Raw genomic sequence first — 27,987 nt, 5'->3', positions numbered from 1 at the left:
GACACACTGTTTTGTGCAAGATGGTTTTATTAACAGACCAGAGTTTGAAAGATTGCAGCTTGGCATCTGAATCTGCAAGGGAAAAAAAAAATTATCGTTAGCCACGTGTAGATCTGAAACTACTCTGGCCACCTGAAAAATTAATACATTTCTGCAGTTTAATTTGGGCTGAAAATACTAATTCTATTTCACTGGTTTTAAGACTTCAGTAGTCTTGCACACAGTAACTAACATCTCTTCACTCAGAACACAAATTTCAAGTACCAGCACGAACAGGATAAACGTTGATAACCTCGAACTACTGACACCTATTTTCCTACTTGTCTAAAAGCACAGTGGGGGAACCTTATTTAAAGACATACTGAGGCACTGTGTGTATTCTAACTATTGCTGCAGTAACTCTATTTTCAGCACATTACAGGGACTGTTCACCTACAAAAATGAAAGGAAAAAGCAGACTTTAGACCAGTTCCTGTAAAGTTTGCTTGAGAGCTAATGAAATTTAGTAACTTGCCAAAACTTAGTTGTTAAAATTTGGTATCAAGTGCTATGCCCTTTTCCCCCAGTCTATATGACAGAATGGGTACTGGAAGTCGTCTATTATTGTTTTTAAGTTTGCTTGAGACTACCACTTAAGTAATAAGAAAAAAAGACAAATAGCAGGAAACCATCTACGTATAGGGAAGAGTAATAAATACTCATCTTCAGATACACAGCCCTTCACAATGACAGTACTTAGAGTACTAACAATATCTCGCCTGAACCTATTGCTCTAGTTACCCATTACCTCAGCAGACACTACATTCTTCTATTTCCTACATGTAGGCAACTTGTCTTTTAAACATGCACTCTATTCAGAACAGTAGGAAAGTAGCAGGAATAGAAAGCGCAGGAAACAAGAACAATCAGTTATCTCAGCTTTACCCCAGAGGTGTGTTTATTTGCTGCCCAAGCAGAACAATTAACTGCTTATAAGCATAAAATAAACTGCAAGGTCACTTCCTAAACTGAAAGATGGAGTAAAGCCCTGGTGTCTGCTACTTACATGGGATGCTGAGCTAAAAGTCCAATGAAAAACACAAGCAACCAGCTGAATATCCCTAGTTTCCCTGACGATGCACTACTCCTCACAGGTATTTACAGCCACTGCAATAGCGAACTAGAAGCTTCCTTCCTGTAGGGAGGCTCCTGAAAACATAAGACCACCAGTATACTTCCGATGTTTGACAGTGAAGACGGAGAAGAAAGGATCTACGCTGACAGAAAAGCTGCAGGGTTTCAATTAAAAATTGCTGTTTCCATCTTGTGCTCAGAAACCAGACAGGAGCATAAACTGAAAGCAGTTTTGCTCAACCTTGATTACGAAGCCTCACGCACTGACTTAAGGGAAACATCTGCCCGTACTGAACTTGTAACAGTTTGTGCCACCAGCAGCAATATTTGGGGGGTTACCTGGGGTGGTAACGTAATACCACCCCAGGCACCAAACCTCACAGCAATTCTACACTTCAAAGTTACCCGCTTCTTCCCACAGTTGAGCTAAAAAGCTTTACAAGAACACTACCCCGAGTAAGTAACTTCTTTCCTAAAGCACAAGTTTCCACGTGCTGTGTAACCAGTGCTTTAACACTCTGCTGCTTCACAGATGGAGACAACAAAGCAACATGCAAAAACCTCGGGGAGTGGAAAATCAGGAAGAACAGCCTACAAAAAAGCTTCAAGGAAAAAAGCAGCTGTCAAATGAGAAGATATTTCATAGGTCTCCTTTAACTCCTTGGACAGACAGCAAACCTCAGTGAACTCGACTTGCTACACCTGGCTGGTTATAAAAAGATTTTAAAAAGGCTTTAAAACCAAAACCTTCCTCCCTTCAATAAATTTAATTTCTGAGGACTCAAACCAAACAGCAACTGCACCAGTTTTAAGCTGTGAAGTCACATCACTACCTGCTACTTTTTATTATTCAGTTCTCTGGAAGTTCAGAATTCTTAAGTTAACTGCACAAAAAAACAAACAAAAAAATCCAAACCCTAAACAACCACCAAACCAAACCCAAACAAACCAACCACAAAATCTTGCCTTTGGAGGAAGTCAGTTTGGCAAAAATTGGATCTTTGCCTGTTATTCTTGCCAAGCATCCTAACAAAACAGAATATTCTTAAATTCCAGCATATCTGTCATACCAAAAAGGCATTTATCCTTCACTGAAAATAAGATATAGGCAACACCAAAGCTAGGTTAGTGTGAAAAAAAGGTGAAAAAAGCAATGGGAAGTACAAGAACTCTAAAAGAACGGTTTTGGCTTTGAACAGCAGAGTGACAATAGATGATAAGAGAGACTGTTTGAACTAGACACTAACTTCAGGACTCACCTGTCACTGCCAAACTGCTTTAAGTGTTAATAAACCTTCCTACTTCTAAATGACAGACTATTCAAATGGGCACATTAGTCTTTTAAAATTACTGTTTTGATCACACTAACATGAAAGCTTAAATTGAACCATTCTGAAGCTGGAACAAGCTGAAAAATATGCCATTAAAACGGTTTAAGTTGATAACTTAATTTCTCCCAGTCCTAAACAGGCTTTTACAGCAGAAATTGGAGAATCTGAAAAAAAACCACCACTGTACTTGCAATCACAAGACGCTGATCATATTAAGAATTCATTAATGAGGGATGAAAATTTTAGCCAACCTCTCAAGGCTTCCCATCATAAAACCCAAGTAAGGTTTTAAAGCAAGTTATTGCTAAAAGAAAAATAAGTTACTGGTAATGTTTATACTTCCTGAACATATCAGCTATAATGAAGATTTAATTTCTTCACCAATGTTTAAGCTTTAGTAAGGCTTTAAAAATAAAATCACAACACTACTGTCCAAGCAGTTTTACACTGTAGGTACCACCCAAACATACATGAATATATGTTAAACCACTAATGGCAGCAGCCTACACAAGGACAGAACAGTGGCTTGTATTAACCTTTGGTCATATCTCACCATTAGTTCATTCTCCTTATGAGTCTGTTGATCTGATCTTCTCTGTTACCAGCATCTCCACCTTCCACAAAGTGGATCGTTTTCTTCTTCATTCCACCCCGAGGAGAGGATAACTTGAAGGGCCAAAGGAAGTTGTTCACAACTTTGAAGTTCTTGCCAACAGTGTAAATTTCATGGATCACATCTTCCATGCAGATGATGCCAAACTTTCCTAAAATTCAGAAACGTTGTTTTCAGAAGGGCTACAGAGCCACTGGTCAGTGACAGGTTAAAGTTATCAAGTTATTGTCATATCTACTTATTCCAATAAACTTCAGGAAGTCCGAACGCACCCACTCTGTCACAACACCCAATGACTGACTTTTCCAATTAAAATGGATTAGCTGCAGCCAACTCAACATTATTTACTTGTTTTATTTGGCAAGAGGGATCAGTTTCAACTGTTGTAGCCAGCAATAAGGAACAACAAAAAACAAACCCCACTTCGTGAATATTAGGAAAATAGACTGTGTTCTTTGAAGAAAAGGTAGGTTAAATACACCGAAACCCTAATTACGTGTAGCTCAGGGAAATTCACTGAACTATTACTGTTGAATAACAAAACAGCGCGTTTTCTTAATGCCTTTCCAGAGTCTTCAGTGACATGTTACGAGTTAACTGCTTGTACAATACAATGCTAAAAAGGAAAAATGATTATAGCATAATACTTGTACCTTTAGAATCTGATTATCTATTGCACTGGAAAGGGAAGAAACATGGCACAGTCAAATTTGAAGTGATTAACACATCAAGCGCCAAAAATGGGAGACACATCAGTGTTTGCTTTCATTCCTGGCATGACCGGAAAAGGAGGAGCCTCCTAGAGCAGCATATTTCCTGACAACTGACCACCACACTTTGTTTTTACTAAACACACTAATGACTTTTACTAGTCCAATCTTCTGACAGGAAGTTTAAAAAAGTCTGTTTACCAGACCATGAAGGTAGACACAAACAATGTCTAGTGCTAAATTTGAAACCTCAGAGCGATGTACAATGATCTTCTTTCCTGCTGCAGCACCTCTTCATTACTGAAAGATCTACTGACCTATTAAAGGTCAAGGAGTTTACATTTAAAATTACATGTTTAAAATGCTAAAATTTGATTCTTTACACTGGTTTTCAATACTTTATAATGACAAGTTACTTCCATCTGGCTTTGTATTAAGCTATAATGACAGAAGTAGAGATTATTAACCAATCACTACTGTTCTCCAGCGACAACTAAGGATAGCTGTCCAGGTTAGCATTAATCATCCAAATGAAACAAGTTGGTCTGTTGTTTTGTTAAGTGAAGCAGTATTTACCAAGGCGTTTCTGAATCAGGGAATTATCAGTAAGAGCAATGCGCTGCTTGTTGATCTTGCCATAACCACGCTTGTAGATCAATTCATGCACAGACTTCAGATTGGGATAACTGAAACAGTGAAGTTAAAGAAGAAAAGGAACTATTAGTCTTTGCAAGCCACCTTCCAAGTTAACATCCCCAAATGAAACTTCCATAACAATTTAAGATCATTTCAGCACGTCCCAGTTGTAAATACAAAAACAGAGAAGCAAATCTTACTCATACCAAGCTCCCGACAACACTAGTATGAGAGTTTAATCATATGGCGCAAGCACTACTTTCTAAAGCACTGCCTTAATCGTGTTTTCAACATAAAGCATGGAAAGCACACACAAGATACAAAAACACTTTAAACACAAGGGAAACCTCCAAGTCTAGTGTAGCAACAGGCAAAAGGCACTCCACATTTGCACCCTGATTTGATAAAACTTGCCATTTCACTCACCCCCATGCAATATAGGGTTCGACAATCCGCAACATGTTGATAGAAGCTTTGTTGAGTTTTACAAACGTGCCATTAAAAATCTGACGCAGGCGAAGAAGCTGCAACACCTTGCGGACCTTTGGGCTGACGCCGTTGGTACTAGAGAACATAGGAAAAAAGCCTCAATTATCTACATGCCAGCAAATGCTAAGTATCAGGTTAAAATACCCACAATAGTGTTGTTCCCACATGAAATGCATCACTATTTTACCAATTACACAAAGCAAGCTTAGTAAATTATTTACTATCACTATATATTTCAGTATTAAGTTCAAACAATTCCATTAAAAGAATGGAAATAAGCATTATACTTAAACAATTTAGAACTATCCTTGCACTATCCTGAACATAATTCTTCCAATCCCACCTTTTGTTAGTTTTCTGTAACACTTCACTAAGCAGAGTTAAACAAACACTTCAACCAAAGTTTAGTAGAATGTCAGGGAATACTGGCATGTCATTTTATCTAGGTTAAGGTGGAACATGCATGTATCTGTAGCCTTGCCTTCTTCATAAAAATCAAGGATCCTAAAGACAGCAGACATAGCCAGTATAACGATTTTGCACTTAATTAATTAAGCCCCTGCTGCATGTACAACTTTACTGCCAGCAACCTTCCAAGCCACCAGTGGAAGGCTTGGTTTTATCTACATATTTAAGCCCTCAGAACAGGTAACAGGAAAGCCAATTTCAGTGCTTTTGAACATAAAATTGTTTACACCTTTAATTCAATCTTACCCTCTTATCCTGATCACAAATGCCAGTTTCGGTTCCGCTGGAACATAGTAATTGCCAGCTTTTCGGGCCATCCTGGCCATACGGATCTCCTGCCTATACATGTGCCTGTACTCCTTGTGGTAAGCTTGGGCTCTTGCATAGATGAGTCGTCTTTGCACCTTACGAAACTGAAATTAATTGAAAATTACTTAAGGTTATACAACGCCTTTTTACACATGAAAATCACCTTCAGATAACGTAGTATATTATAGAACTTTCCACAAATAACACAGATTAAAGGAACATCTATCCCTATCATGAAGTTTAAAATCACTCTCAGTGATATTCTAGAGAATCTGGAAGACTGTTACACAGCAGTGCTGCTTTACCTTGAACAATGTTATCACACGTCAAGCTTACCCTCACAAAGGCTATAACTCCTTGCCTTGTAGAAAACTAATCTTATAGACAACTTCATACACTTTGCCCTTACTCTACCCAGAACTGGTTTGTTATTGACAAAAAACCCCCCACAAACATATTTTAGTCCAGAATACTGTCAACTTCTGTATTGTATTATATCAGCAGTAGAAGGTGATATTAACTTTTATCTACAGAATGGTAGGGGTTGGAAGGGATCTCTGGAGATCATCTTGTCCAATCCCCCTGGTTGAGCAGGGGGCACAGGAACACATCCAGACAGGTTTTGAACGTCTCCAGGGAAGAAGACTCCACAACCTCCCTGAGCAGCCTGTTCCACTGCTCTGTCACCCTCACAGTAATGAAGTTTTTTCTCAAAAATATTGCAATAAATAAGCAGTTCAAGTTAAGGAATCATGAAATATTCACCTTTTTTATAGCCAAGATCTTCTTCTGACGTTTGGCTTTTATAGCTGCATAAGCCTGCCGCTTCTTCAGCAGGCTTTCCGGTACAGATGGTACCTTCTTTGCTCTAAAGGAATAGAGAAAAAAAAAACCAAAACCTTTTCGCTGATATGAAGAAATTAGGCTTTATAGTAACACATGACAGATATCAATGCAAACTCTTAACACGTATGCAGGCCTCACTGACACAATACAGTTCATTGAGGCATCTCTCTTGCTCCCACTGTCACCAGGCCCCAACGCAGCCTGAGCAGATCACCTTCTATGACAGACCAGCTGTTGACCTGCACACAACCCTAAAGACTGAAACCATTGGAGTGACATGAAGTTTTCACTCTACTTGCCACAATCTGATCTGTAATAAAAGGAAGTCTGTTTCAAGCACATCTCTTTCAGATCAATACACATTTCATCGGGTGTTTTAAGAGAAAAACTAGTTTGGCAGTATTCTGAAATTTATGTCGCAGGACCTTAAACTTACTAAGATTTTAAACTCTTAGACGTGACAAAACCTGCAAGACCAGCGCTTCTAGAGTTATAATTACCCGGGTGAGTTCCTGCCCTAAGCATACCCGCCTACGGCTCCCTACTAGGGCCGCACACCGCCGGCTCCCCGCCAAGGCAGGGGCAACCCTGTCTCCCCAGGACCCTCATCCAGGAGCGCCCCTCGGGGGCCCAGCTCTCCCTCCCCACCCCACTAAGTGCCGGCAGGGCAGAAGCCGCAGCCGCAGCCGCCGCCGCCCGCGGAAGGGAAGGAACCGGCGGCGGCTGCGCCCCGCCGCGCTGGGCCCTGTCCTCCCGGCCCCAGACCACTTGTGCTCCCTCCCGCCTCGCCAGCGGAGGCCTAGAGACCAGGGATCGCTAGGCAGCACCCCGGTGGTGGGGGCACGGAGCAGGCACCCCCGCAGCCCCCGATGGCGACGGATTATCCCGGTGCGGGACGGCCACTTACTCCTTCTCCGCCATGGTCAGCGCCGGAAGAGAGAGGGCATGCGCATGCGCGAGGCCGGCTTAACCCTACTGCCTGCGCAGGCGGGGCCCTGGGCTCCGGCAGGTCCCCGGGTTTGGGTGTCCGTGGCGGTGCCTGACGACGGTGCGGGTGCCGGGGCAGCCGGCAATTAATTGCCTGACGGGAGGGCGCCCGGGGGCCGAGGCCGGCCGTGACCCGGGCCGGGCGGGAGCTGCTCCGCCGCCAGGCCCAGCCTCCACGGCAGGGGGTTGAGAAGGTGCTCCGCGCGGTGGGCCTGGCAGGCATCTCGTGTTAACACAGGATTTGCCCTATTCCAGCCTTAAAACCCGCATGGAAAGCCTGGGAGAGGCCAGCTCCCGCCCTCCGCGCCCACTGCGGCGGCGGGGATGGCGGCTGCGGTCGGGGCATGCCGCTCCCCCTCCTCAGCCACATCCCCGCCGGCAGCCCGGTAGGAGGGCGAGAGGGGCAGGAGGAAGGCGGGAGCAAGGCCGAGCCCCGCGAGCGATTCCTAGCCGTGTTCCTGTTCCTCAGCCCCGGGGCCGAAGCGCTTCCAGCAGGAGAGAGAGCCTGTTTCCCTCTCCGGAGCTGTATGGAGCCGTGCGTGAGGAGCACGGCTTTGGGATGGAGCCCTGTGGAGCAGCACGGCTTTCGGCTGACCTCGAGGGCTACCGCCCCCTCGCCCACAGCCGGGCCCAGGTCGTCCGGTACCTCGCGCCCGCAGGATCGATCACCAGGATGCACAGGGAAATGGGAGTCGCGGGCTCCGTTTCTGTCAGCATAGGCTTGTGTTAGCTTGGGTTTCCTTTCAGCTCGCCATTGGAAAATAATAATTGCATAGATGGAGAAGGGAGGATGATTTGGGAAGCAGTGCCGCCAGCAGAGCTGCCCATCACAGCACCGTGGCTTTTTATTTAGAAGGCTGCTTAAGGCTGTGGCTCTGGGGCATGATCCTCTGAACACCTACGTATGCTCTTAAAATCACCCGTGGAGGCGCAGGCCCTGGCGCATCACCACATATGCACAGGAGGAAGCGAAATTGATGATCTGAGGGCTGGAGCACCTTTCCTACGAGTACAGGCTGAGAGGGTTGGGGTTGTTAAGCCTGGAGAAGAGAAGGCTGCAGGGAGACCTTATTGTGGCCTTCCAGTACTTAAAGGGGAACTATAGGAAGGATGGGGGTAACCTCTTTAGCAAGGCCTGTTGCGACAGAATAAGGGGTAATGGTTTTAAACTAAAAGAGGGTAGATTTAGACTAGATATAAGGAAGGCATATTTTATGCTGAGGGTGGTGAAACACTGGAACAGGTTGCCCAGAGAGGTAGTAGATGACCCATTCGTGGAAACACTCAGGGTCAGGCTGGACGGGGCTCTGAGCAACCTGATCTAGTTGAAGATGTCCCTGCTCATTGCAGGGGGGTTGGACTAGATGACCTTTAAAGGTCCCTTCCAACCCAAACCATTCTATGATTCTATGAAAACAGTGGAACTCCGAGCATCAAAGAATTATCCAGTGTAAAAAAAAAAACCGTAGGCAGCTGGAATGGGGATAATGAACACCAAGCTCTGTGTTTGCTTGTTGCACATGTTGCTTGTTGACAGCACGCAGATGTGCTAGGTAGCACTGAAGGTTATCAAGGCGCTTTGGATTTCAGTTGTAGCTCTATCAATGTTGATTTTGGTAAAATGGTATTGCTTTATGCTAATAGAGAAGCTTGTATCACTTTATCATGTTAAAATCAGCAGGCAAATGCGTAATAAAATAGCTGCGGTATCTGCTGAAGGAAGAGGTTGCACCTTCTCCCAAAACTTTTGAATGCAATTTCTGCTAAACCCGAGAGGCAGCGTTCACAAAGTTCCAACAACTTTCCTGAAAACGGGGGGCTGCGCAGGGAAGGGAGCGCAGCCCAGCACTCTGCAGGACATGGTGGTGGCAGCGGTGGCAGGACGGGTCCTGCCCACCCATGTGTGGGAAGCCACCGGGGCACGCTCGGCTCCTTACCCTCTGGAGCTTGCGGGTGCCTGGGACCGGGGTGTAGCCCATGGATGCCATTTGACTGCTCTGGATCGTGTTCCTTTATTGGACAGAGGCCGTTCCTTTTGCATATAAGATAATGGCATTTAAGGTTGCACGGGTTTGAGTATCACCTTAACCAGCAAATGCTGCTGGAGGCGATGCCCATCGATGGGAAGCCACAGCTGTTATCTCACGGGAGAAAATACTTTCCGCCTGCTGGCACTTCTGGGTTCCCGTTTCAGTCAATGGTTGGTTAGATATTAATAGCTTCTGTGTTTGGCTGACAGACCGAAACAAACATCGGGGTTTTGCTCAGCAGTTTCTCAGAGCTCAGCAGAAAAGCTGAGGTATGCAGGCAAACTCGGGGAGCCTGCAGCTCTCCCCGCAGGCTCCCCGACTTTGACCGCATGCCTGGCCGTGAGCACGACCCTTTGGCCCGCGTTCGTGCTCTTTTAACCCGTAGCCCGGCAAGGCCAGGGCGACTGCTGGCCTGCCCCGCTGCTCGGCTCCGCTCCGGCCGGCCCCGGCCCGCTGCCGCCGCCTCAAGATGGCGCTCCGGCGGGATGGCGGGCGGAGCGCTGCGCACCCCGGGACATGTAGTCCGCGGGCCCCCACCGGGAGGCGGGTCTCTGCCGAGCCCCGGCCGCCGGCACTCCCGCCCCTCAGCGGCGCGGAGCACCGGTCCGACCCCGTCCCTTCGGGACCCTCCCCCGGCGGCGGGGCGGGCCGGGCCGGCCCGAGGGCGGGCCGGGGAGCCCGGGGGAGGGTCCCGGCCGCCCGGTCCGCCCTATATAGGGGGCCGAGCGAGCAAGATGCTCACTGCCAGTAGCGGGGCCGCGGGCGTGAGGGGACTGGGAGGCGGCGGCGGGTGGGCAGCGCCGTGCCCGGGCTCTTTCCCCGGGGTGTGTGGCTGAGGCGGGGCGCGGGGCCGCAGCGGCGCCCGGCTCCGAGTGCAAGGGGCGCGGGGAGGGGGAGCCCGGCCCCGGGCGGCGCGGCGGGAGCGAAGTCTTCGTCTCCCTCCCCGCCTGCGGCGGGAGGTCCCGGGCAGGGGCGGCCCCAGGTGGGGGAGCTGGGCGGCGAGGAGGGAGTCTCCGCGCCCCCGGTGTCCGTCCCCTCCGGCCCCGCGGGCGGCCGTGCCGGGACGCGCGGGTCCCCCCCGCGCCGTCGGGGTCCGGCAGCATGAACATCCTGCTGGAGCTCTTCGTGGTGACTTTCCGAGTGCTGTGGGCTTTCGTGCTGGCCGCCGCCAAGTGGCTGGTGCGGCCAAAGGAGAAGAGCGTGGCGGGGCAGGTGTGCCTGATCACCGGGGCGGGCAGCGGCCTGGGCCGCCTCTTCGCCCTGGAGTTCGCCCGGCGCCGGGCGCTGCTGGTCCTGTGGGACATCAACACTCAGAGCAACGAGGAGACGGCGGGCATGGTGCGACACATCTACCGGGAGATAGCCGAGGAGGCGGCGGCCGCCGTCCCCAGAGGTAAGCGGCGGCCTGCCGGGGCGGGCTCCCCGGGCTGTCCCCGCCGCCCGGCCCGGGCCCGGTCGCTGCCCCTCGCCTCGCACCTGCCCAGCCACCGGCCCTGCTCCGGACCGGGGGGAGTTAGGCGAGGCTGTGAGGCCGGCGGGCTCTAGCCCGGAGCCACTCTCACCGGCAGGTGAGAGCCCGCCGGCCCCGGGACGGGGCGGGGGAAGTGGGGTGTCAGACGTGTCCCGTCAGTGCCGCTGCCAGCCTGTGATCCGGCTCCGCCGTGGGCAGAGACCTGCTTCGGGTAGCCTCGGACTCCAACAGCGGCTTTAAAACCTTTAAAACGCTTTGGCGGCAATAGCAAATAGACGAGTCCTCGCTTACTGTGGGGACACCAAAGTAAATGGAAGTTTTACTGTAATGTGTTTGCTGTTTCCACCCGACCGCTTGTTTGAATGTCAAAATACAAACAACTTCCCCACCCCCCCTTTCCCCCCACCCCGCTCTCTTTTCTCTATTCCTTAGTAGCTGGAGATGGAGAAAAAGATGCGCTGCTCCATTGCAACTTGCAGGTTTACACATATACCTGTGACGTGGGCAAAAGAGAAAATGTCTACTCAACAGCTGAGAGGGTCCGCAAGGAGGTTGGCGAGGTGTCTGTCCTGGTGAACAATGCCGGCGTGGTCTCCGGGCACCATCTACTGGAGTGCCCTGATGAGCTTATTGAGAGGACCATGATGGTCAACTGTCATGCACACTTCTGGGTAACTATAAATGCCTTCTTGCTGTCCTTTTTGTCAGTTAATTGTGGGAAACTACTGCTGTTGCTTAACTCCTCTCTCCTTGAATTTTGTACTTGCTCCCTTTCATTTGCCACCTCACCACTTTGTGGGTTTCTTATTTTTAACTTTTCTGTTTAGCAGGAATGGTGGGTATTAAAGTTATTGACAAACAGTTTTAAATCAACTGTGTTTTCCTAGAATCCTGAGTTCTAAGTCTTGTGCCCTTTTCTGTAGCCCTGGATATTGCAAGTATAACCTCTGAATCTGCTTAAAGGCTGTTACTGTTAATGAATGACTTCTCAGCCTTCTTCCTGTAGTCTTCTGCCAGCATGTTAGCAGCTTTAAGATGCTGTTTTAATGATGGTTACAATAGCAAACTTGCGCTTTTCTGGAAAAAAATACTTAAAACCCCTGCTGGAAATATTTGAATTGCCTTGGAGGCAAATTGTTCCTTTTGAAGGCTGGGAGGAAAGGCGAAAAAGACTTCTCAAGAAATTGGGCCAAGAACACTTTTTCAGGAATCTTGTGTATTTGTCCTCATGGCTTTCTCTGGGGGCTGCCAGTAGAAGTAAGAAAATCTTTAATATGGTTTCTGGGGTGATACTGTCTCCATAACTAGCAGATGCTGATCAGGCTATGTGGTCTTAAGGCTTAGATAGACAAAAAGACTCTTTTCCAGTGTGGTTTATTTTTAAACCCACAGTAGCGTGGAGTTACATAAATTGGAGTGTCGAAGGAGGGCATGATGCACACTCGGGTTAGCATTAGTTGTCAGACTGAGCCCATTGTTAGTATTAAAACTGTTCTTTGGTCCTTCAAATAAGGTTATGAAATACACTTGCATAACAATCAAAGGCTTAAGCAATCTGAAATATACTTCAACTTAAGCCTTCTTTGGCTGGTCTTACCTTTTCATAATAAAATTTTGTAAAATGCCTCATCTTCAAAACTTAGAAGGCCCTCCCAAACCGAACTTTTTCAACATGGAAGTGAAATAGTGTTTCATAACCCTAAAGGAGCCCCTTCAAATCTGCGCTGTGAAACACTTAATGGCAGAGCAGTCTTTTTCCAATGTATTGTAAAGCTTGCAGAGAGAGTGCTTAAACTTCAGTGCACAAGATAGTGTTTAGAAACTCTTTTAAACGCAAAGTATATTTTAAGGCAATTTGAAGAGTTCTGAGAAAGCTTATGTGACCTCTTAGAACTAAAAGCTCTGCAAGTTCCCCTTCATAGAAGTTAAAGTAATGCTTAAGCAAACAGAGATGTGCACTAGATTTAATGACTGTTATTGATGTGGTTTAAATGCCGAATTGACAAAGTTTCCAAGAACTCTAAATTATGACATCACCATGAATTAAAATATGGGAGGATCCTAAATTCTCCAGCTGTTCTTCCTTCAGGCCTAAGTCATACACTTATTTATAACATTGTTTCAGAGACCTTTTTAAAGCACCCTCTCTGTGTTCTGAGTCTCTTATAATAATAGGAAACTAAACTTGAAGTCTAATATTGCTATGATTGGGTTTCCATAACAGTTTCATTCATTTCTAAATCTAACAGTGTGAAGTGACTTTAACATCTTAAAAACAAAAAAAAAAATTACTCCAAGAAGGTATAGTTAAATCTGAACTGTGGAACTTGAGACCTTGGCTTAAGCTTCTAAGGAGCAGTCAACACCCCTTATATTTAATTGAGGATCTGTTCATATGTATACTTCCTGCACATCCTGTGTCCTGCTTTGCTTTTCCTTTTATTTTTTGCTGTTGGCAAAGTTTTTTTCCTTGCCTTCCCCTTCATGATCCCAGAAAAGGTTGGCTTGACCAACAGTGGGTGGACTTCTATTAAAAGTAATAGTACTTAATTCATAAGATATCATCTGAATCAGCTGATTTCAAGCCAACTTTTTTGATGCAAGTCAATGCTGACTTAAATAGAACAATGTGTCTAGATGTGTGAAGTCTTGTACAGCTAGACTTTTCCATGTCAGCTAAACTGGTGGTCCAAAAGCAAAGCTAATACTCTGGAGCATTATGTAGGCTTTTAACTATTCTTGGAGGGTGTTTCATCCAAAAAAGCTGTAAATGGATTTTATAAAGACATGGATCTTCCATGTAATGTTGCTTCAGTAGTTAAGTATCTGTACTTTCTAGGTTTTTGTTGGGGTTTTGTTTTCTTTAATGTGTGACAGGAAATTTTTCTTCATCCCTTGATTGTTAATCAAGCCTGTGTGCTTCTATATAAAAAAAAAAAAAATCTGAAACAGGACTCTAGCACTGTCCCCTTGAAACATCTGAAATAAGATCGATTGACTGCTCTCCATGCAGAGTGCAGGTGATCTGAGTTTGCTTTATGTTAGCAGCTATGATCTGAAGGCTGCTCAACTTCTGCAGTAGGTAGTGACATGAAAGTCTGTCACTGGTTTGCTGTTGTGACTCCAGCTGGGCTGTGTACCGTATCACGAACTGGCAGTCAAGAGAGTCTTAGCAGCATGCCACTGCCTAAACAGATGCTTTCCATTTTGCTGACATTCATGATTTGTATAATCCTTCCTATGAGTGTTCTACATAAACATGTCACCACTGCATCATGTAGCAATTTCCACAGCATAAAATCCACTGCAGTATTAAAAACCTGTTATTTCATGCTGTGATAACTTGAATGCTTCTGATATTGAAAACATAGGGATAAAATCCATTCCTGGTTTGAAACAAGCCAGCTCTGGTTTACTATAATTTGCAGATGCATAAAACTGTAGCAGGAGTGTAACACTATCTTTCCTGCCAGTCTGTTACAAGAATAATAACTTACTTGGCTGCACTTGTCAATTACTGGAACTGAACTTCTGCAGACTAGGAAATTTTCTTCCTGTGATATGTCAGGATTCAGACTTGAAAAATGTTAAGTCACAGTATAAGATAAAGATGTTGCTTAATCAGTTTTAAGCAAATATAGGAATAGCGGGTTTTCTTTCTTGTGGTTTTACAATAAAGCTTAAGTATCAAAATACCATGTTCTTGATCGTGGAACTGTATTTAATAAAACTACTGTACAAACTCTTATTTCAGGGAAATTTTACATTCTTGTGTCTACTCTAACACTTCCTGGAAGAATAATGCTATTACTGGATAAGTAGGTATTAATATTGTACATCAGCATAGTACCCGGGAAATCTTTCTAGATCTGGTTGTTGAATGGGACTCGTGGAGGGACGAGGGCAAGGCAATGATCAGGGTCTGTGAAGGTCTGTGACATGAAGATCCTCTGTACAGCACATCTTCAGTATTCAGCTCTGGGAGAAGTGATCTGTGTTTTCCTGTCATGTGGATCCTCCAAAACTTTCAGCTCAAAGCTCTCCTCTTAAAGGAGTTCTCTTCGACTTACCGAAAGGGGGAAGCAAAAGCATTCAGCTACAGCTCTATCATATTTATGGGGGAAAAAAAAAATCCACATAGTGAGAGACTAGGACCCAGAATTTGAAGACTTGTGTACTTTATTTTTGAAGTTATGCAGGTATATTTGTCTTTGCAGGAATTGAAAAATCTTTTAGATGGCCTGACATTGATGCAGGAAGAAGTAAATACTGAGTAAAGAAGGAAATACTACTCAAGTAATTAGGGTATTCAGAAATAGTCTAAAACTTAAATGTACCTTGGAAAGAAAGTTAATGCAGAGTTAATAAATAAAACACCTATTGATGCAACTGTTACAGTTGTCAGTCTAATTAGCATTCCTGTCAATCTAAAGCCTTGGAAAATAAGCAGCTTACAGTTCTCTATAATGTATCAATACTTATGTTATTGTTGTTCTAGTCCCTTCAAGCTCTCTGGTGTTAAATAAAGCTCACTTACGCCTATAGTTTATTTAGTTTAAATAGGGAAGTATTGCAATTTGTGTGCACACTGAGTCTTCTACAGAAGACAAGATGGCTTAAGTTTTATGTTATTTGAAACTGTACCATGCTGAGTCTTGTGGCCTGTTGGCATAGCAGTTTGATTATTTTTTTTTGTCTTCATCTCTAGGATTCTAGCATCCATGATCAAATATAGACACGATGTTCCACTGACAGGCTAGCTATATTTAGCATTTTGGATGAGTGGAATTAGCTGCTTGAATTGATTTTTTTTTTTTTAAAAAATTTAATGATAATGTATCCTACGATGCACAAGTTTACTTATAAAGTTTAATCTACAAGTTCTTGACTTTTTCTCTTTGAAAAATGAGTTGGATCAAGTTCAAGTAAAACATGTGCATGTGATCCAAGAAGTGTCATCAAAACTAACTCTTCCCTTGCAAAATGATTCCAACTACATGCCACCAGTAAATTACCCTGGACAGCACATGTGTTTCATATACTGTGGTAGCATGCTGAGTAGTGAATATGAAGGAAAAAGCAGTCATATTCTTAGCTATGGAAATAGTCATATTAGTTGTACTTATAACTCACAAGTGATTTTGTATGGTTCTGCAGTTCATATGTTCTTGGGTTCATTTCTCAAGAAAATAGAGGGAATCTATGAATTGAGAAAATATTATCTTTCAGATGCCTGCTCTAAAAACCCTACACATTCCCATTTTCTAAAGGGAATGTACTTAACACAAGTTTTAGAAAATAAATGGGTAGGTGTATATCTTTCTGGAACTGGAGTGGGCACAGGACTCCTGGCTCAGAGCTTTTCTTGCAGATTGATTTTATGGCCTACCAGGAGCTTGTCTAGCATTGTGTCAAGTACAGTTGTCACCAGCATGCAATCGTTAATTTTATAACCTGTATCTTGCAATCGGTATCTATCTGTAATCTAGTCTTGTAGTCACATTGTAGTTGTAGTGATAATTTTAAAGAAAAAAAATGTTGAAACATTTTCTGTGTTTTGATCCTTTTTTGGGGGGAGCACCTACGCAAACCATTTAGTTAGGTACCTGGAAGTCTAAGCGTTGGCTCTACAAGTGACCTTGTATCAGTTTCAAAGTAGACGTGGGTGATGATAAAAATGACTCTTCAGACAACATACTCATCTGAAGAGTCAGCAAATGTAATTAACCATGTTGGGATGGGGTGGTAGGTGGCTCTTGGTCTTACCCAAAACACCCCTTCCTTTGTCTTGTGTAGGAATCTCTTGAATTCAAGCACCTATAATTGGGATTCCAGAGTGCTGCCCACCAAACTGTAGTTGTTCCACGAGTTACTCTAGTCCCTGAGGTCTATTGAGGCTATTCAGTCATGGTTCCCCATTGCCTGGTGTATCTTGGTGATAAATGAGTAGTTATATATCAAGGAGTCTGAACAAAACAGCTTATAGCACTCTTGACTTGTTTAATTAGCAGCACTTTCATCAGGACAGTGGGAAAATTGCATCAAAGATTCTTTGAACATATTACTCAACACCAACCTTCCTACATGTGCATTCTGTGTTAGAGCATTGTCCTTGTGTGGTGGTGAACACTGACCTCTCTTGTTCAAACAGCAGCTGAATTCATACATTTCCCTTCCTTCTCTTTAATGATGTAAAGTGTTTGATTTTCATTCTAGTCAATTAACAAGTGTGAAATGACCATTCAGAATGTTTTCTTTAAAATGCTTCAGTTACACCAGAGCTTTTGTGACAGCTTCTCTCGGCCGTGCTTTGGAAATTAATTTGCTGAGCCATTTGAAAAGTGCATGGATCTTAGATTCTCAAACGGCAGAAAATAGAGATTCTCAGATTGTGACCTGTGGATTGTTTGTTGCCTATAGATCAGTGTCCAAAATGGTGGTATAAGGTGTGATCAGCCAGTTACTTCCAGGCACTAAACTATATGAAGCTTGAAGAGTTTAGGTGAAAACAGTAATATATTTCACAGAAAAGCACTGTGGAAGTTCCATTAAGGAAAGGGGAAGTTGTCCTGAGGAGAGCGTGCAAAGACTTCTCAAACTATCTGAAACGTATTTGAAGTATTAATCAATTATTAGCGGCTTGCAATTCTATAGCTATCTAAAATAAAGCTGGAGTTGCAGTATAGCTTGCAGAGGTAAAGCACTTGGGATAGTCTCACTCTTCAGTCTCCTGTGATGACTTCTGAGGGTTGGAGACTTGTCAGCAAACCGTATGAATGCTTTCAGGATTGCTAATCTAATCTGAAGAAACGGTCCTGGATTAGCGATCAGTGCAATGATTAAATTTCTGCTTCTTATGGAATGAGGTAGGTCGGCTGAATAAGCAAAAACTTCTGCACTGACTTTGGTCTGATATTTTGCTGTTAATTGTGAAGGATCTGCGGAGACAGGAAAGCCTGGAATGGAATGATAGTCTTTGCCAGCGTGGTGCCTAACCTCACTAGAAGTGGAGAGGGTGGCTCTTCACTGTCTCAGTGAAATACTTGGTCTAAAATATTATGTATATGCCTTTCTTGTCCTGTAAAGGTTAAAATAGCAATGAAGCTTTAAGTTCCAGATTCTTCTATCTACAAGTAACATCCATTTTTATTTTATGAAAAGCAGCTAAGTTAATGAGATCTCATTATGTTATTAACTTTCTGTAATAACCTATAACTATAGCAGACTTCTAGAAGGCAGGCGTGTTCCTGTGCTCCACTATGGAGAAAAGCAGTACTAACTGTGATGTGGCTAAGTGTCCTGCTAACCCAGCATTTCCATCACTGCTTAAGACCTGTCTTAACCGATCTGTGTGGGTGAGCAATCCTTTTCTTTAGCTCTCAGCATCATCAATTACTCTGACTAGACAGGTTGAGGAAAGATGAATGTTATGTTGTCTAGCACCATCTCTGCCATTTTAGCACTGCACTTTTAAAATCTTTTCTACTTTTATCTTTATCAGCTGCAAGGTATTATTCTTTCCCAACGCTTCTCATGCTTTGATTTCACTTCTGGGGTATTTTTGGAGGGGGGGGGGGAGGGAGGTTTTTGCTATGTATCTCTAGTACTAAACCTTTCCACAGTGCTCTGTATGTAAAAGCCAGAGCATTACTCTCTTGATAAACCTTGCTCCCTTGACCTTTGAGGTTTTCTGGCTAGTCATACTGGTGGTAAAACTGAGTTACTGATACCTGTCTGTCTTTTGTGAAAAATGGTAGAGGTCTTTCTGCAAAGGTAAACTGAAGTTGACTTATATGAGAAGCTATATGCTTTTACTTGTGGTCTTAGGCTTCTTAGTCTGTTTAAAAAAACAGGAAACTCTTCCAAAATGCAGTTACAATGTAGGTGAGTAGGCATAGACTGAGGTTGTTAGAATCTCAGTTTCTGAGGGTTTAGTTTGAAAGAAGATATGTTACAAATGGGGGAGAGATTTACATCTGCGCTTACACTTCTGAATGAATACTTTGTTCTTGTAAATAATTATATTAGTATAATGATTTATATGCCAGTCAAATTAACACTTGACACGAGTGAGTTATCACAACTGGGTTGGGAGGGCATGATAGGCCAAGGAGTGCTGGAACAGCTGCAGAGCCGAGGTGGCTGACTTGGCGTGAGCCTTTTGAAATTCAAGTTTGTTTGGCTGTTGAATTCTGCACCTAAATGTGCCCTGGTGCTGGTCACTTCTGCCATCTGTTTGAACTTGTGTGACAGCTTCTTGAGAACTCTCCTTTCAACGTTAGTTTGGAAAAGCACTTGAGCATATGCCTAAAAGTAACTTGTCCAAAATCTCTGACTTTGGATGAATCCACAAGGCAAGCTGGTGGCAAGCTGGCACGTGGGACCACCCCTTGAATCTGCATCTTACCTTGCACTAGTTTTGATATTTATCTGATCCTTGGGTGAGCCAGTTCAGCTCACTAACCTGTCTGGAGGTTGGGGAGGAAAGCTGCTAATTTTCTTGGCCAGGCTGATTAGTTTTTCTGTTTAGAGGCTAGAATCACCTCGTCATGAGATGAGATTTCAGACTTGCACTAGCCAGTGTGTGTATTGGGGAAAGGGTGAGGAGGAATAGGATAAAACCACGTAGCTGTGAGCAGGACATCTGCAGTTGTCTCCTTGTTCTTGGAGAGATTTTCTGGAATAGGATTTACAGGCTCTAAATAGCTAAATAGTCATAAATGGTTCCAAGCTATAGCAAATCCGCCACTGGCATAGCAGACTGAATGTAACAACTTCTAAAGAGATGGCAGTATTTTAATTGCACACTATTAAAAACCCTTAGATAAAGGTAAGTTAGTTTTCTGAACACATCAAATGATGCTGTGTTAACAACCCTACCTTATTTGCCTTGCACTGATAATATGATTGCTGTTGTGTACCCTTGAAAGCAATGATCTCTGTGCCTACTGCACTGTTTGACTTCTCTGGAAATCAGTTGTGCTAACACTATTTGAATGTGGAAAAAACAGGCCAGAGCCATGTTTCAGCTTGTGGGAAATAAGCATAGTTTCCACAGGCAGGCAAAGAAAAGAGTATCTCTGTCTTTGAAAACTCACCCCCAAGAGAGTGAGTAGTTTGTTGGTATTTGGTTAAAATGCCTGTGCAAGTAGGATCTTTGAAATGGTATTAGCCACTCTTTTGGTCACTGTATTGGCTGGACTCTTTTGTCATTTTAGCCTTTGCTTATGAAGCGAAAGTTTACCTTCTAAGGCTATTTATTTTCTGCAGACCTTTTTTTGGGAGGGTGGGGAGAAGTATGAAACAGCAACACCTTCTGTTTTTAAAAAACCTCTAATATCCATGCATTTTAAAAATTACACTTCTCATTCAGTAAGTTACTTTGTAGTAAATTAGAGCCTTCTAGGGTCTTTCTACCTCAACAAACTTTAGAGTTGAATGGAAATTTAGCTTCAATCTTCTTTATTTTTCTTTTTCCACTAAGAAAGACTGTTACGTGGAAAGAGAAGCTTTCCTTCTAATCTTGTTCCTCTTGCGAGTTACTCAGGGCATAATCACTTTCCTTTTTATATAGTAATTGATTCAAAACAATGACTTAGTGACTGAGTTGGAGAGGATGAGTAAAGTGACTCAGCTTTCATCAGCATGCAAGTACTACAGCAATTGGAGTTCTATGGAGGTTCTGGCCTTAAGGTATCTATAAAATGTGAGACAGTCCTTTTCTGTTTAGCCACTTCCTGAAAAGTCTGTTACATAAATCATAAAACATGAATGATGACTTCATATTTTCCATAAGTAGTCCTGACAGTACTGTCCTCTAATAATTTTTTGGAAACATGCAGACTAAAATACCAAGTTTTACTAAATATTCCAGAGGATGACTAAGCTTATGGCAAGGTGGAGAAAAATGTGTATTTAAAAGTTGGATTGTGTTCTTGTTCACTGAACAGAATACTCTGAGCTCTTATCTAATAGTTGTTATAAAATTAATTTGTTATGTGGATTTTTCACTGACTCATAGGGGTATGTTTTCATTTTTGTCAAGATTATCAAATAGCTGGCAATAAATAACTGCTCTCCAAATGGTTGGACATTTGCTGCAAACTTGTGCTAATGAAGGTGAGGGACTAATGTGTTTGTTACACTAATGTCAACATAGTTCTGAAACTACAAATCCTTTGACGTGGCCATTTGTCAGTATATAAACAAAGTAGAATTTCTAGTTGCTTGACTTCAACGGAACTTAAACCAGCTTTTGTGGAAAGGATTACCCAAGTGTTAACTTCTTATATCACTTGACCAGCAAACACTGAAGTAATTTGAAATTTGACATTTGAATAAATGCAAGTTAGGTCGTCTTTACTGATAAATCTGCCTGCGGAAGAATGCGAGGTTGGTGGTGCTACCTACTGGGACTGTAACTTAAGTTTCTGAGTTTACAGGAGTGTAACTGGACTGTCACAGCCATGCTGGAGCTTTGTGTTAGTCTTGGGTATGTGGGAAGCTCAAATGCTGACGTGGTAGAACTGAGCAGAAGGATTCACTTTCTTTAAACTGCCTGTTACTTTTCCATGGCTGCTGCCAACTGTGTAATACTTGCTTTAAATTGAACAGTAATTGTGGTTTGTTAGCTATGATAGTCTGAGAGTATAATTAGATTAATATTTGTGGAGAATAAATATCAACTTGTCTAATAAGATGCCTTTGGGCAGGAGGAAAGAGGTCAGCTTTTGAGCAAGAGTACTTTGAAAGCTTCAGTTCTCATGCTTGGTGATGCCTTCAATTTGTGCCGGCTGGAGAATTCTGCGTGCATACATTTGTTCCCAAGTTACACTTCAGTCTAGACTTGTACCTTGCTTGTTTTGCAACATAAGGAAGACTAAACACGTAGCTGGGCCTCCAACAGTCGTCTTACCATGCCATCTTACCTACTACTAATCCTTCTCAGCTTTTAGATTATTTTGGCATTTGAAATACACAACAAGCATCACTGGCAACTTTTGTTCTGCACTTCTACACTGCTTGAGCAGAGATACTGTCTTTCTCTCTGTTCATTGCTAGCTCTCAAGAATCCAATATGATTGCTCCGTGCAAGCTTTAAAAGCCATTAAAATTCAAAGTAGGCAGAATTGTCTGCGAAGGCTCAGAATACCCTTAAGAAGCTAGCAAAGGAGTGTCATTACTGGAGGGCATCCAATGGCTGCAGGGACATCATTAGTTTCTGAAAATAGCGTGGTATGTGTATGTTCTGGACTCAGCTGGAAATATGTTAATTCCACAAGAAATTCATCTAGGTGCTCTGCACTGCCTCATTGGACCCTCTCTCCAGCTGAAAGGGCTTGAGACCAAAGGAGAAGGAGAAATGGAAGTAGAACAGATGCTGTTTCAGACAGAGCAGGATAATTTATTACAGGCAAGAGCTCCTGTAGGAGAGGTACAGGAGAGAGATGTCAGAGGAATCAGCATCCTTTCCAGTTAAGGAAAGTTAAGATTCTGTGTTGATAAACTTGCAGTTAACATAGGGACAAAGAGTACAAGGTCTCTGCTGGCTTATGAACTTCTTCCTCTGTGAGATGAAGAGGAATGGGCTGTTGAGTAGGGAGTTGGTATACTTGACTTAAGTGGAGAATCACAGAATGTTTCAGGTGGGAAGGGTGCTCTGGAGGTCATCAGGTCCACCCTCCCCTGCTCAAGCAGGGACATATATAGCTGGTGGCTCAGGACTGTATCCAGATGGCAAAACTGCAGGGAAGAGGTCTAAACATACAGTCAGTGATTTAAACGATGATATATACTGCCACATATATATGAACCCGTTATACATCAACAAAGTGATATCTGCAAGTACAAATGAATGCAGACTACTTGGGGTGCATGTATGGTAGTGTATGTACAAGCATGTCAATTAAAGGCAGCTAGATGCTTCCACAGAAATGACTGGTGGCATACAGTCATTAGAAAGATGAGATACTTTACAGGACAGACCTGACATCTGAGGGTGGAAATAATTTTAAAAGTATGTAAATCTAAAATCTGTTTCCTCTTAGGAAGAAAAAAATATAAAAGTTCTCAGGAGCAGAAAGATGGAGACGGCATAGCACTGACATAAAGGCTCTAACTTCCCTTATTATTTCTATACCAGTAAGTGGTAGTTCAGCTTTAATACCTGAACTCCTTCATGCCCAGAAAGCATATAAAGTAGTGGCCTATCTAAAGAGAAGTGAAATGTTCTTAAGAAATAGGGGTCACATTTGGCTGTGTTGCATGTACCTAAACCCCTGCCCTAGGTAAAGGTGCCCTCAAGCTAGGGTGATGCAATGGTGGGGAATGCAGAAAAGCTTTATGTAAGGCAACTGGGAGTTTGATTAGCAGCAGGCCACTGTAAACCTTAGGTAATGATACCTTTCCCACCTCCACTCTCAAGAAGAAAGTTTCTGAAGCAGGAATTGTATTATTTAGGCAGCCTTCTTGAGTACTTAACCTACACTTGAGACAAGAGGGAGAACAAAGCTGTTTTCTACTCCAGTCTTAGTTACCCAATTCGGGGTAAAATCACAGGAAATGAAGCTCTTAAAAGAAAGGGGAAGGGGAGACAATGTAGTGACATGATAAGGTAACGGTAACAAAAGTTTCTGCTGCAATGTCCTAAGTGCTTTTCATATACCACTCTCTCCCATCCCTTTTTTCAGCTAAACCTTGATAAAAAAAATATACAAAGGGCAATTTAGCTAGGCAATATTCAGTCGCTCTAGGCATGGCAGAATTAGTAGTAAGGAGTGGAAATCAATGGTTAATGATTAATGTTTGAAAGATAACTAGTGGTATTAGTTTCCTGTGTTTTTTTTTTAAATAGCGTTACTTATCTTATCTTTACTGTCTACCCTTTGTAAACAGCTTTGTGACACTAAGTTCTGATGAAGGAAACTACTTAATTCAGTTTCAGCTTTCTTCTGATATACTCAACATGACTTGACTCCATGTAAGAGGAACCACTACAATAACCGAACTATTCACAGGAAACAGTGGTAACTATTGGCATTGAAAATTGAAGAAAATTTGTAATTGGACCCTAAACACTACAAAAGCTAAACAAAGTAGTAATGTAATTATGGGCTGGAGCATACTTGTTCTTTAGCAAATGGCATGACAGATGTTTCTTACTACTAACAAACCCACTTACAAACTTCAGTAAATAAGGTTTAGCTTAGTTCTGTACAACTTTGATGCTTCTCAGCTGATTAAGTATGTCTCTTGAGAAGCAGGGGATTTTGTGTGTATGGATCAGCCATGAGGGTGGAGAAAACAGGAATGTTAATTACTAACATGAATTAATAACTAAAAAAACCCAAAGTGATTCAAGTAATAGCAGATATTTTTACTAAGCTAATACTTCATATATTTCAAAGCAGTATTTCATGCAGAGTTGGAGAGGGGAGAAAGATGCTTATTCCTCTATAAATCAAATACAATTTTAAATTGATTGATGTTGCTTTTCATTGCGACTTAATTCTTCAGGTTTTTACTTTATTTTTTACCTTCACCTCTTAACCTGGGTAGATCTTATCTGTAGTTTCAGTCTGTCTGCAAATGTAAGATATCCAAAGTTTTGGGGGATGTGTGTGTGGCTTTGCTTCCTTGTTACTCGTCGTCATTATAGACTCCTGTATAAGTCTATCTTGTTCTTTCATGAGCTTCTGGTTGCAAGGCAACTGTAACATTATTACTGTGCATGTATGTTAAGCATTAACTGCTGTTGCAGTTCAATATTAAAGGAATCCCCATGGCCCCAAAACAGTGGGTTTTTATGTGAAGGACAAATAAAGCTTTAGTGAGAAATTGAAGGTTGTGTTGCCTGCCAGGAGCTAAATAACTAAGGGACTCCTTTCGAAATGAAATATTGGAAGGTCTAGCTTTTTTGTTTTGAAGGCAGGGCTCATTCAGGGCACACTTGAGGGCGATCCTTGAATAGTTTTCTTTCATGCTTTTAATACGCTGTCTATGGAAGCTTGGCTTGAGGATGTCATGCATATCTCCTGATCCTTTTTGCTCTGAAAGGATCTGGGTAGATCCATCAACAATCCAGAGAAATCTGTGACTTTCTTTTTTAATTCATTACACTAGGAAGACTGGGTAATTCTGGCCTATTTTTCATCATCATTTCTTGAGAACAGAAACTGAAGATCAAAAATAGCACTAATTTCCACAGCTATTCAAATGTTTACTTAGTGGCTAATTATCCAGAAGGGCCCCAGCACTTCTTGAAAACAGTCAACAGAAACATCTGAGCTCCTTTAAAGCACAGCTTTGGTCCCTTATGTTAGCAAGGTCAACAGTAGTTGTAGACTTCGGTCTACCTTCTGTATTCAGCCTGTTACTGGCAGAGCAATGTCCTTTGTGCTGTGCAGTCTCTCTAGTGTTCAACTCAGTACTTAGTATTTTCATGTAGTCTTCACACAGTTATTAATCACAACTTAATATTTCAGAGATGCTTGTATAATGGAATTTAAGAAGGATGTGGAGATACTATGGGAAAAATAATCGAGACGATAGTGCAAATAACAAGTAATTACTCTCAGTTCTCATTGGAACCAAATAAACAAGTTAGAAGGAAACTAAATTGTTAAATCCAGGCTTGTAACTGCATGCTTTGGTGTGTGAGAAGATGTTTTGGATATTATAGCATCTAACTTGAATAAATTCTCCTCTGAGAGTTACACAGTTCTAGGGTATACTTTCAAGGCCTCTTCTAAAACAACTTGGCGACGGCTTTCACCATAATCCTGTAAGTGAAGTTTTACCTCCTATTTACAAAATGTATTTAAAGTGATTATCTTCTGGAATAAGCTGGGCTGTATGGCTGTAGCTGAAAATAACTTCAGTCTATTTACTGATAAGCTTGCCGTGGGTTTTTTCCTGCCTTTCAGGCACCTCTCTTTCCTTTTTAACACACAGTAGTGCATTAGTGCTATACTACCCAATTTGGATAAACCTACTTTAAGGCAAGGCTGCCACAGCCTGTCTGCAGAAGAGTTAGAGGTGCTATTTTGTCAGACCTTCGTGCATTTCTTCTCAGTTACTGGAATTTCCATGAAACTGGGGCATGTGGAAATCTCTGGATTTCACTCTGTGGTGGAGTGAGTGGCCATGTGCTGTCCTGCACGGGAGTAGGAGAACCTGCAGTGTGTCCTGCTGTGGTCCGTGAAAAAGAATGGGCAGAAAAGAAGGCTGAACATCCATGCTGAGGGGGAGAGAGGATATAACGTGTATTTTACACAAAACCTTGGAACAACATTTTCCCATCACCAGCTCTGTTGCTTCATGATAGTAGTTAATGGATTAGTTAACACACATGGCAGCGGTCTTTTATGATCCCTGGTGCCTTAGTTCCCAGAGTTGTCTGGATGAGTTCTTGACTAATCACACCTATTTTGCTTCTTGGGTATGGCCGGATACTGTTTAACATGAAGACAAAACACCACATTTACCCAAATGTTGCACTCATTTGCACTCTTACACTGCTATCCTGGCAGTCAGGAATCGCTGTAGCTTGGGAGAAAATGTCTGATCTGTTATACCACCACACCACTGTTGTGGATAACTGTAGCTATGTAAAAATTCACTTGTTTTGATCAGCCCCGGAAAAATAACCATGCTCCATCCTCCTTACCTGCAGGGGCTGTATGGAAAATGAGCTATTCCTTTGGCATAAAGGAATTTCTGCCCTACAGTAAAGCAGCTAGTTTATGCCATCAAAATACTTTAAAAGGGCTGTTGAACATTGATGGAAGGCAGAAAGCATGAAAAAAAAAATTACTGTATTGGAAAAATAGAGACTTAAAGGACCTTACGTGTTGGTACCTGCTTTATTTTTTTCTTTGATATAAACACAACTCTCTAAATACAGGGTAGTGCGTACTTTTCCACTTTGGTGTGCTTTCTGCATTCAGTATCCACTGTCTTGAGCTGCATACAGCTAACGTTGTTTGCTGTGGATGCTTGCTTTCTGCTTTAAGAATAATTAGTTCAAAATTTAATTAAAAAATCACTTTCTCAAACACAGTATTTCTTCATATTCTCATTTGCTGTATTTAGACTAATTTGTCTTGACATTGCAGCTGTGCTGTTCTTTGTGTTGCACAATCTTTTGAGTTTTGTTTCATTAAGAATGGAACTAAAGAATTTGGGGAAGGGGAGGGAAGAAGTGCTAGACTGTTAGAAGTTAATTTGCCGTAAACCAAAATGTTGAGAACAGATTACGAAAGCTATGAAGTGACATGTAAATGCTTGTTCAGTTTCACACTTGTGAGAAATAAGTCATTAAAGCTGTGTGCACATGAAATAGATGTTCGGTTACAGCTACTGGGAATAGTTTGTTCTTACTGGTATATTTAGAAGCATAGAGGAAAAACAGGAATTGATCTCTAGGCTCCAAAAAACTTAAAGATTAAACTAGCTCCACTCTCTCTTCAGAACAGCTTCATATGTTCTATATTTCCTGCCTAGTTGCTGTACCTAAACTATAATGCAGGTTAGAAAATGCATGCTTGCACTCTGCTTTTGGGTTTTTTATTTTTTTTCTTTAAAAAAAAAAAAAAACCAACGAAAAAGCTAATTGAGTGAAGAGGATGCTTAACTGAAATTTTTTAATGTTGAACACCGTATAACTTCCCTGATTCCTCACCCTGATGTATCACCACACGATTCCTTTCGTCTACTATATTCTACTTACTGATTTCTCCTCAGTGTTGAAAAGTGTTTTATGTTTGTTTTTAATAAAAGACCCAGCTCTGACTTTAAGTACTTAAATGTTTTGTTAAATGTCTTCCTCTGCAGCTGTGAGAGCTAAAACCGAAACCTAAAGGATCAAACCAGAAGGGAGATAGTTTGATTAAATCACTTGAGTTGATTTGAATTATTTTGGGGGCCTGGTTCATGACCTTTTATGTCATGGACAATACCAGATGTCTTACTTGGTATCTTCTAA

General features: G+C 42.6%; 2 protein-coding genes across 5 annotated transcripts in view; one reads left to right on the top strand and one right to left on the bottom strand.

The window, feature by feature from the left end:
• Positions 1-9: 9 nt before the first annotated feature.
• RPL7 (ribosomal protein L7) lies at positions 10-7,553 on the bottom strand. The gene is made up of 7 exons (XM_064442547.1): positions 7,423-7,553; positions 6,435-6,537; positions 5,607-5,773; positions 4,830-4,967; positions 4,344-4,453; positions 2,998-3,208; positions 10-72 (listed from the first exon to the last, which is right to left on the bottom strand). The coding sequence occupies exons 1-6, from the start codon at positions 7,434-7,436 to the stop codon at positions 3,000-3,002; spliced, it is 741 nt and encodes a 246-aa protein (XP_064298617.1). The 5' UTR covers positions 7,437-7,553; the 3' UTR covers positions 10-72; positions 2,998-2,999.
• Positions 7,554-10,269: 2,716 nt separating this feature from the next.
• RDH10 (retinol dehydrogenase 10) overlaps positions 10,270-27,987 on the top strand; it is a 32,905-nt gene continuing 15,187 nt past the window's right edge. For 2 of the 4 annotated variants that reach the window (XM_064442545.1, XM_064442544.1), the window contains exons 1-2: positions 10,270-10,925; positions 11,436-11,674. In XM_064442545.1, the coding sequence (XP_064298615.1) occupies positions 10,634-10,925; positions 11,436-11,674 (531 nt within the window). In that variant the 5' untranslated portion in view covers positions 10,270-10,633. The remainder of the gene's footprint in view (positions 10,926-11,435; positions 11,675-27,987) is intronic. The other 2 variants (XM_064442546.1, XM_064442543.1) reach the window with 2 other exon arrangements.

This window comes from Phalacrocorax carbo, chromosome 2, assembly GCF_963921805.1.
Source record: "Phalacrocorax carbo chromosome 2, bPhaCar2.1, whole genome shotgun sequence".
Classification (NCBI taxonomy): Eukaryota; Metazoa; Chordata; class Aves; order Suliformes; family Phalacrocoracidae; genus Phalacrocorax; species Phalacrocorax carbo.
The sequence above is the reverse complement of the archived record's forward strand: the minus strand, read 5'-3'. Positions and strand labels throughout refer to the sequence as shown.